The 11113-nt window shown below is 36.4% G+C and overlaps 1 protein-coding gene across 1 annotated transcript; it reads right to left on the reverse strand.

The window, feature by feature from the left end:
• Positions 1-541: 541 nt before the first annotated feature.
• LOC138314545 (dynein regulatory complex subunit 4-like) lies at positions 542-10753 on the reverse strand. The gene is made up of 3 exons (XM_069254927.1): positions 10627-10753; positions 4706-4740; positions 542-2077 (listed from the first exon to the last, which is right to left on the reverse strand). Exons 1-3 carry the CDS (start codon positions 10658-10660, stop codon positions 1661-1663), a joined length of 486 nt encoding a protein of 161 aa, XP_069111028.1. The 5' UTR covers positions 10661-10753; the 3' UTR covers positions 542-1660.
• Positions 10754-11113: the final 360 nt, after the last annotated feature.

The following is an 11113-nucleotide window of genomic DNA, read 5'->3' on the forward strand; positions in this document are numbered from 1 at the left end:
TACACGTGTGTATATATAAATATCAGTCTCCGAAAGAATGCACACTAAGGCAGTCGGTGTTTAGTTTGATAGTGACGTATCTTGTCTAGATATACTTCTAAAATATTAGGTTTAGCGTCGGTATGAAATCATATGATGTGTATTTGGTATGTATGGCGGTTCAATAACTAGTGCTCTGAACTTATGTTCACACACATTAAAATTGAATCTCATGATTTCGATACATTATTGTTATGATTTATACCGAAATGTTCAGCAAACACTGGTTTTATAAACATTGATATCGTCGGGAAAATGGAAAATAATAATACTGTTATTTTTCATGGTTAATACCATTTTGCTGGGTAAGGGGAGATACATGTAATTTATATAACAATTCAGCTAGAATTCCAGACACAGTCTTTGGCTCAGATGAAAAACCAGTTCTGTTACGTATTTTTGTTCAAAAGCGAAATTACTTTGAAATACATGGGATGTGAATAAACGTGGTACATGCTGTATTCAATGGAGAGCGCAAAAATAATAATAACAAACGAAAAACTTCAATTTTAATTTATGTATTTTATGCATAATCAAAATCATAATTGAGGATAAAAGGAGACTTAACAACTCTACTGAGATAAATATACTTTCATTACAACAAGTAACACGTTTTACAACTTTTAAATAACATTTACATTGTACAATTGACATAAGAACTTCTACTTCCAGAATGATTTATTGGAACAGTTTTCACATCCCTTAAGATAAATACCAAATTAAACATTTCTTAAGCACAAACAATAGAACAATAAGCATAAAAAAACATTGTTGTATCCAAGTTTTAATTCACAAAACATTATCATTTATTATGAAATGACTATTACTCTATCCAGGAAGCGTGAAATTGCAGGGGAAAGCATTCTCAGTATTAAGAGGTCAAAATAAAACAATAATATTTGCAAAAAATATACAGAATACACTCAAAATGACCTTTATTTTGATCTGGTTATGACACATTTTTGTTATGGGTTTAATGGTCCTCAACTTTAAACAATTAAGCATTACCATGACATTGTGTCGTCATATTATTTCGTCAGATATATATACAAAAACGCACTTGTTATATATTGTAATTTAGATAAGAGGCGACGAAATCCGACACAGTCCAAGCTTATTACTCACATCATTACATCGTCCCAATTTGTTGACGGCAAAATTAAAGGAAGTCTAAAGATATTTTTGTCTTGGCCATTAGTCAAAACATGGTATTTTTATATAAGCTTAAAGTTATCATATAATGATATGGTTTTATCTATTTTTAATGCAATTTTTTAAATATTATTTTTGAAAGCACCAAATTAAGTAATTTTACCTGGTTTTTTCCCGAAAATCATACAGCACATTAAAAACTTGAAAGACATTTTTGTTTGTTAACAAAATATATCAAATTAGAATGCATTTGTCTTTTAGGTTCTCATATCAAATGGAACAAATGAAGCGAATTTGAACGATCAGATAGGCATGTTTTTTTATTCCTTTGTTTGGAAGGTGACACGTGTAGTATTAATGATAAGCTTTTAACTTTTGGTCTCTAAAAATTATCAATATCTTTTTACATTCCTAATTAAAAAAAATAATCAAAACCTGTTTCGGAAAGGTAGTGGGCATTTACACTGTACTAAGTTTTTGGCACTTGGGCACTTCTTTGATTATCCTCATGTATTGGCTCACCAATCAAATCTCTAACATCTGAAAGTTCGTCACAAACATCCATTGCCTCTTGAAAGGATGGAATCATGTTTTTCATCGCTGAAATTAGTTTCTCTTCCCTGCGTTTTTGAATTTCTAATTCGGCCGTCTTTCGATTCAGCTCTTCCTGTAGAATTCTTATATCTTGCTCCCTTTTTTCAGCTTCTCTTTCTTTCTGTTGTAATTGTTCTTTTAGGTCTTCACATTCGGTCGAAAGTGTATCAACCCTCGAACGTAATTCAATTAGTTCTATTTTGAATTTTCTCTCTGTCCGTTCTTCTGATTGCTGTATCTCTGCTTTAACTGACCGCATCAATCTTTCCTCTATTCCAGCCGTTGCACCTTCCTACAAAAACAAGTTCTTAAGTACATATGTATCTTCTCGTTCACGTTTTAATTCAAATATTCTATTCTAATTCTAATTAAACTGTATGTTTTTGAGTTTCTTATAGGCCACTATCATGAGTCTTCACGCCAAATTCGAATAAAAACTTAAAGCACATGGGGAGGTGTAAATGGCCTATCAGGGGTTTTCTTACCTCAAGTCATAATGCGAACTAAAACAGGAAGAATAGAAAATGGCAAATCTGTTTCAGGCGAATGAAAAACATTATCCGGTTGTCCAACACAATAGTAAACACATCAACGGTGCTTTATGAGCTCGTCGATAATATTCTAGCGAAACATTATTGTGGTCAGTCAAAAATATCTTATGTCATAGAATTACAGTTTAAACTAGTTCAAAGTCGCGGCGACATAATGCCACGTTTTCAGCCTTACGACAATTTCATGACGGTTTGACTTTATGGAACAGTTTTCGCGGCGCAAAATAAGCGAAATATAAGTTGGTTTAAAGTGTACAAATTTATCAACCATTGCGAAAACATCACTTAAAGACAGTTTCGTTGTATACATGTAAAAGCATTCATGGTTTCAAGGTTGCTGTGGGAACACGAATACAATTACAGCGAAATATGCTCAATAATCTAAGCATCACCGTAACAAAATATCCTAGAGGGATCTTGGCGCCCACCAAAGATGATCTATATCTAGATGAATCTTTTCTCTGCGTTTCAAACTTCAAATGTCGAAATCCAAGATGGCAGCCTGTCGGCCATCTGGCTCACCAATCGGTCTCAAATCGAGGGCATATGTAAAGCCTATACATATGAAATTTTAAAATAAACCCTTCATTACTTTCTAAGAAATAGCGGTAACAATCTTCAATTACCAAAAACCAAGATGGCAGCCGGTCGGCAACACCGTCGACCAATCGGTCCCAAAATGTGATATGTACGATAACGGCCTTGGGAAACCTACGTGTATCTATGAAATGTGAGACAGATCAATTCAGTACTTTTTGAGAAATTGCGGTAACAAACTTCAAGTATCAACATCCAAAAAGGCACTCTGCAGCTGTCGGCCATCTTGCTTTACTGATATGTCCCAAAATGCAATATATATAACCAGGGCCCTAGCGAAACCTACATACATTGTATGAAATTTAAGAAATATCCCTTCGATTCAGTACTTGTTTGAGAAATAGCGGTAACAAGAATTGTTAGCGGACTGACGACAGATCACGGACGAACCGCGATTTGAAAAGCTAACCATTTGATGATGGTGGGCTAAAAAGATGAACTACGAAAATTTCAACAAACACAATGAAATGTTTTAAAATTATTAACCATGAAAGAAACTGTCTACGAATATTTCATGTTATACAATAATTTATGTCACACTTCTATAAGTATGTGATCATTACACATTTTGTAAAGATATACATGTATGGGATGAAGGGAAATTTCATTTCATCATAGTTATTCACTTAAGCATTGAAGTCACTATTTTTTAATTTCATCGGGGTATGAAATTTTGTTTGCAAACTGTGTGAATCCGCGTAGCGGATTCTCACAAAAGTTTTCAAACAAAATTTATTTCATACCCCGATGAAATTGAGAAATAGTGACTTCAATGCTTATAATTAATTTTCCAGGCTACTTTATACGTACGATTCCATTAATTTTTTTACTAGGGATTATTTTTTTCCAAATCAATACGCAACGTCAATGTTTCTATTTTGACGTCACGATAACGTCGAGTTTCGGCGCCATTCTCGAATTTTTTTTTCATCGTGGAATGAAAAAAATGAAAAGGCCAATCAGAAAGCCAGAAACAAAGAGAAAATTAATTATTACACTATATTAAGTTGTAATTAAAATATTGGTTTCTCCATGTGCCTCGGTGGCTGATTGGTTTAAATGTATTGACCTATTACCACAAACCCTTCACCTCTGAGTCGCGAGTTCGAATCCCATGTGGAGCAGTTGCCAGGTACTGCCCTCTGGACATTGCATTGAACGTTTTATACAACTATCAAACGAATAATACAGAACATTACATTTAGATACCCTAGCATCATGGAAAAAATTTTGATATACATGTATATCGGAAATGCGCAAACCGATGATATTGAAATAACGCCAGGAGACAATCAATAAAGCAAATGTCAGGTATATACATTGTAAGTCAAATCATGTTATACGAGGTGGGTTAAAATCATTAAGATAGATTTGAAGAAATATCTAACCAAGATCAGTTTTGGAAATTAAAGATTATAAATAAAATGCAAAGACTGTAATCAAGTAGGGAGTGTGAGAGGTAAACACAAATATTGTTGATAAAATAAGGTTAATTGTATATAATTAGTTGCCATATTCGACCATATAAGCGATTCTCCCCCTTTTTTATGCCTCAGTTTCATTGACTAATTGCAGACTGAACATATGAAAGTCAATGGTTTCTTTATTTGATTTATTTTTAAAATTGATTTATGACTTGCTTTGTGCAATAATTTGATAAAAATCTAAATCCAAATTTGACCTTTTAGACGCTCTCTTATAAATATGTATATATGTATATTTTTTCATTTGTCGAATACGGTAATTACAACTATTCAATCAAGACAACTTACATTTGTTACACTCATATTAACGTTAACGCCATCACCTGGAAAGTATAAAGCATTTAATTAGTATCAATTAGTATCACGTACTAGTGTTTTAAAAATCACGCACGCATGATCATCAATGATCAAACAATTCAAGGTTTATGTATTAAGGGTATGAACTCGGCGGTACAGAAAAAAGGACCTATTTTTTTAAAACCATGAATTCGTTAATAAATTGTGACGCATATCTAACCTTAAAGAGAAATAATTTATCATTTCAATGAGTTCTTGATGAACAAAATTGGCCAAGTATTGATCAAGTTATGGCCTGATGAATCGGGAAATTTATGAAAAATATACTACATTTTGTAGGTAGACATTTTCCTGTCCGCTTGAAATGTCGTCTCACCTCTAATCTCAAAAATCAAGCCGAAATCACAAAATTTACGCTACGCTTATGAACAGAATATGGAAATGAAACAGAAAAACAGAAGAAGGGGGAGTATATGAAGTTGCGGAATGACCTGTAAGAACGAGAGAAGATAAAAGTTCCACTGCACAATGATGGGCTGCGCTCCAATTGTCAACCTGGTGCGACGTCCAAAGCAATCTGGTAAAACGGAAGAGGAGGTTCCGGGACACAAACGCAGAAACTACAGTCTCCAAGCATCAGAGGGGGACGAGGGGAGCAAGGTGGGGGAGGTAAACTCGCAAAGGGAACTGGCGACGGACCAGACTGTGTAAGGAGAGGAGAGAAGAAAACGTGAAAAATGGTCTGGGAGTTTCAAAAAGGTAGTAAGTTATCAAGAAGGCACGAGCAGGATCAGCATATGGACTCAACGGAGTACCATATAATGTTTACAAGAACTGCTGAGAAGGTTATGGGTTTTTATTTTGAAGGTTTGGACATGAGGGCGTTTGGCAGAGCGCTGGAATAGAGCAGGGCGGTGCTTCATACCAAAAGAAGATACCTCTAAAGACATAATCCAGTTCAGGACCATATATACGCTGAATACAGAGGGAAAGGTCATGCTAGTCATCTTAGAAAGACGATTGATGAAGTACATTCTGGACAACAAATACATAGACATTTCAGTGCAGGAGGCAGGCATTCCTGGCGTATCTAGATGTTTGAAACACACCAGCGTAAGAACTCAGAGAAGCATGGGAGAATATTGTGGTGCATTGGCTCGACCTGGCCAACGCGAACGGTTCCATACCCCATAAACTAGTAGAGGTGACGATTGAATGGTATCATGTGCCCGAGAAGTTTAGAATTCTTCTACGGACTATTTTGACAGTTTCCAGATGATTTTTCACTGTAGGAGAATCACAGCAGTTTGAACTTGATCATTAAAGCTGTTGAGAAGATGAGTAGGGATCCGTGCCCGTCAATAGGCATTAGACAACCACCAACCAGAGCTTTTATTGATGACATGACGACAACAAGAATAGAAATAGGTCTTGATGATCACTTTGACCCGCATATAATTCAAACCAGCTAAGTCCCAGAATCTCAATCTCCTCCTAAAAGCAGGCAAGGTGAAAGAGGAAAGGTTTAAGATCGGAGGAGTGGACATCCCAACAGTCACAGAGAAGCCAATGAAGAGCCTTGGCAAGCGGTTTGGTGTTCCACTCAATAACAGGAGGAACAGAGTGGTAGAGATGATAAAGCAGGCAGAGGAATGGATGAAAGCAGCCGAGAAGTAAAGTAGACTACAAGATAAATTCAAGGCTAATACATGCCAGTACAGTGCACTTCCCAGACTCTTAAGGTCATCGCACGTCTACAAAGTACCACTTACATCTGTAGAGGCAATGGAGGGGATGGTCAGCGAACACCTTCCCAGATGGCTGAGCATTCCACGCAGCTTCAGCAGATAAAACTCCAGTTTCCACTGAAATCGGTTTTGGAGGAGTTCAATGTTACTAAAGTGTGTCAGGTTATTATGTTGAGGAATAGTCAGATCGCACAGTCAGAGACGCGAGGGTCGCTACGCGACAAGGAAGGAACGTAAAAAGGCTTTGAGAGAAGCAGAGACAAGACTTCGACACAAAGGTATCGTAGGATCAGTGACATCAGGGCGTTTTGGCCTGGGGATCAACAAATGGCGAAGACGTGGAAGTGCAAACCGACGGACACATAGGGATATTGCCCAGGCAGAGATTAGATCAATGGATGAGAAGGCTAGGTAGGTGAAGACAGTGAGTATGAGACAGCAAGGTAGCTGGATTCACTGGGAGAAAATGGGACTGGGGAAAGTATCTTAGAATGATATTTAGAAGATGGAAGGTCTCGGGCTGAGTTTACTGCTGAAGTCGACCAACGATTTACTGCCAAGCCCAACCAACCAATTCACCTGGGGAATCAAGGACAACGCCGAGTGTGTACTTTGCAAGAAACCAGCAACATAGTACATATCTTCACACTATGCCAAGTGACACTTTTAGATGGCGCCGGGTCAGTAAAGTTGTATTTCTTGTAATTTTCACCATCATAAACTCTAAAAAAACATGTATGAATATGGATGCTTATAATTGATGGTTCAAATCCATGAAAGCACCAATATTCTATTGACATAGCGGTAAGTGTCGCATGAAATATCACATGTTTTTAAAGAACCACCACAGTAAACGCCATGTTTCAAACTTTCGGGTAATATTGGAAAAACAAGTTGCATCACGTGATCGACATCGGCGATACCCGTATAGATCGGAACCTTCCGAGCCGTACCACGTGGTCAATAGCGGCAATACCTGTACAGATCGGAACATTTCGGATACTTCCGAGCGATTTTAAACGTGTACACCTTAAAAATCAATATTTTAATTTAATTGTTTAATAACTTTGCGAATACGAACTTTACAAAGGTCGGTAAATATCGAAAGTTTAAAACTTAGAGAGGCAGAGAAAAATATGTAGAACACTTTAAATACTTTTACTATGCAAAAAATACAAGTCACAGACCATACAACTTTAAGGTAGGTCCATACATTTGAAAACTGCCAATTCGCATGACGCAACACCTGAAGATGCGGAGGTTGTTTTGAATTCGAGATTGGTTCCCAATATACTACGACATTCCATTTTGATATTCTTTCCAAAGATCAAAATTGCCCACATATGCAGTAATATCAAATGTCTAAAATCATTAAATAAATCAACTGTCTCTGAGTTTCTGATGTCCATGTTGTATTTGGAATTGAATGTTCAAACACCGGAAAGATAAATAAACAGACATAATCCAGATCACAAAAAAATATGAACTGATGTGGATTTTTTTGCGGCTTGGTTTTCAAAAATTAGTCAATTACTGACGCCAAATTACCAAGGTCAATATTATAGTCACCGTCGATACCTCAGAGATTATAAACACGTATAATTACGATTTCTACATCCTAAGGGGCAGCATCCTGAGGTATAGTCCTCGCGAGGGGACACCGAAGAAAGCTACAAGACAGTCAAGAGGAACAACACCCCCAGAGTCTCCCTAGAGAGGGGAAGAATGAGAGGCTCATACGGACAGATTTGACGGATACAACTATGAACAGTGCACGTATAACGGTCGGACCATTCAATCAACACTAGATGGAGGGACAGCAAAAAACCAAGTGCAAATATGGAAAGGTTTACAAGAACATGAAGGGGCGAAAAATACATGTACATCAGTAAATGTCGTGATGCAATTAAGGGACCACTCAGAGATAGCGCACAACTTCGGTTGGTGAGAAGTAGGAGGCTGAACTGGCTGAGGTATTTAAACTCCGGGAAATCCAATCAGAACCTAGAGGGAGAATTTGATGGCCAAAGGCGGAGGACGTGAGTATATGGAAGAGTTTTGATGATGATGTTGGTGTCCAATAGCCAATAGACGGGAGAGGAATATTCGGCAGTGTCGTATGGAACTCAGGCAAATAAACAAAGAATTTAGGAAAGCAAATGAGTATGAGAAATTAAGAAATATAGGTACTGACAGATGATGTAAGATCAGAGTTGTTAAACTTAGAAGGACAGAAAATTTACGGAGGACAAAAGCAAAGAAGGAGAAGAGCAGAAGGGAATTTGTTAAAAATCCCTTCAAATTCACAAAAGAGTTGCTTGGAGAGGAAAAGTCTGGAAGACTCCACTGTTCAAAAGAGGAAGTGGAAAGACATTTGCGGGAAACACACTATGATCCACAGCGTGAGGAACCTTTAGGCAAATGCCCAAGAGAAGTAGATGTGTAACAACCAAGAATACTCATGAATGAAAAAGAACTCTCATGGAAGGTAACGTCCGAATTGTGTAAGTGTGAATGAAGTGACCACAAAGTGGCAACGACTGGAGAAGGGAATAATGGCAGGCTGTACCATATCGCCAATCATATTCATCATGAGAATGAGCCTGGTAACTAAGGCCGCTGAAAGGGAAGCGAGAGGTCCAAAGATGGAATCTGGAATATACCAACCTCCCTTGAGAGGCTTAATGGATGAACTGGCGTAACGACAGCATCCCACGTACAAGCCAGAAGGGTATTGACCGCACTGGAGAAGACTTATCATGGAATCGCATGAAGTTCAAGCCTCGCAAGTCATTGGGCCTTGTCTTGAAAATGGGACGCACTTGATGAAGTTGTAGGTGCAGGAAATCCCAACAATAGTCAACAATCCTATCGAATGCCTAGGGAAGTGGTTTGATGAATCACTGTCAGATATCAACAAAAATGGCTCTGTCACAGGCAAGATCATGAATGAAAAAGGTGGATAGAAGCGGACTACATGGAAAGTACACTCACGTAAAATATTTTTCACTCTACCTAAAATAAAATATTTTTTGTTTTACATAAATAAATATATGTTTCGCTCTACATTAAAAACTATATTTCTGTGTTTTCGTAGTGCTACTGTAAATATCACCAAAAATCATCATATTACGTATATCCATTGAGTTATAATGACACTTATTCTTCGATCCTATCAAAAATATCATCTTTACAAATAGAGTTCTCTCCCCTCTGCTCTACTTCTATCTCTTATTTTAACCGTAAGTTGTGTTTGTGTATGCTTAAATAGATCAGTTCTTAATACTAGTTATATGCAGCATATTTTATTTTCTAGCTTCAATATTTACTACATAACTATTGACTACTTATTCTATCCCTTTTAAATCACACTTTTAAAGTGTATATACAGTCCATTTTTTTCACTTTGCTACATGTATGTTGGCATATATGTACAATACACTCTCTAAGTGTTTTAAACCTGTTGTTCAGCAATACATGTGTGATATACTAGTATTTATTATCAACCTAAATAATAAACCTGCTAACTTTTCTGTGATACATATAGAATATGTGCTGCTTCATTTTAGTTCAGTATTTTGTTTTTAAAAATTGTCTTGTTACGCATGCTTGCTTTACTTACCCGCATGCTGCATTCGTATTCTTACTTTGCTTGTCGCAATAATAGCTCTACAGAGCTAATGTTGCTTGTTATTCAATATGCGAAGTTTAATAAAAATTCTTGTATCTTGTATCGATTAAATGTATTGCTAACCGGAGGGAAATAGCAAGCACAAATAAATCATTACATTTGTAAGGTGTAATCTTTCATACTACATGAACATTTTAAATTATAATGCAAATATTCCTTTGTAACAAATATACTAATTCTCCCTCTATTACCAAGTTTTACGAAACAAACAACTTCATCTTACCCAACCAAAGTTTCAATTGACACAGACTACAACTAATTTTTGCACAGGTAAATTTCGAGTAATGTTATATAGCATCAACAGCGCTTGGGCTGGGAAGTCCTAAAAAAGTCAAAATGGAGACTATAAAATTCTTTGAGGAAGTAAAAATATTAGCTAATTTACCTAAACATTGTATACAATTTGATATAGAATTTTTCCATGTATGTAATGGTACTGCTTATGATGCAGAATTGAAAATAAATATACAAACCTGCTCTGATCGTGTTTACGTAACTATTATACATGTTGATTTTGAGAGATTCACAAACACTTAGACTTCTCGAGTTTAACTTCTGACGGAATGCGTGTATGCTATATTTAGGCACTTGCGATCGCCGAATTGAGAGATTGAAAACCAGGTTACAATGTAGTTTTTTCATCATATTACATAGATATACCAGTGCTCACTCTAATAAAATAAGACAAATTTAATTAATGACACTTTACAATTTGAATTAAACTCAATTATAATCTTAAATAAATACGAATACAAAATAACAACAAACGTATACACGGAAATATATATATAGCCTTTACAACGATTGGTATTTATTAACGTAAGATATGTCGCAAGATACCACATAATGTGTATATATATTCATTGATTCGGTGGAGTGAACTTGTTGCACTCCGTTGGTGTTGGAACAGGCAATAGAACGCAAACTCCAGGGGCGTAGCTAGAGTCTTTTACATGTGCA

Source organism: Argopecten irradians, chromosome 2 (genome assembly GCF_041381155.1).
Source record: "Argopecten irradians isolate NY chromosome 2, Ai_NY, whole genome shotgun sequence".
NCBI lineage: Eukaryota > Metazoa > Mollusca > Bivalvia > Pectinida > Pectinidae > Argopecten > Argopecten irradians.

Coding starts and splice junctions, on each gene's coding strand:
- LOC138314545 (XM_069254927.1), bottom strand. CDS start 10,660: ATGTATAATAGTTACGTAAACACGATCAGAGCAG. Junction 4,741..10,626: donor CGTAAACACGATCAGAGCAG/GTTTGTATATTT, acceptor TATACTTTCCAG/GTGATGGCGTTAACGTTAAT. Junction 2,078..4,705: donor TTAATATGAGTGTAACAAAT/GTAAGTTGTCTT, acceptor TTGTTTTTGTAG/GAAGGTGCAACGGCTGGAAT.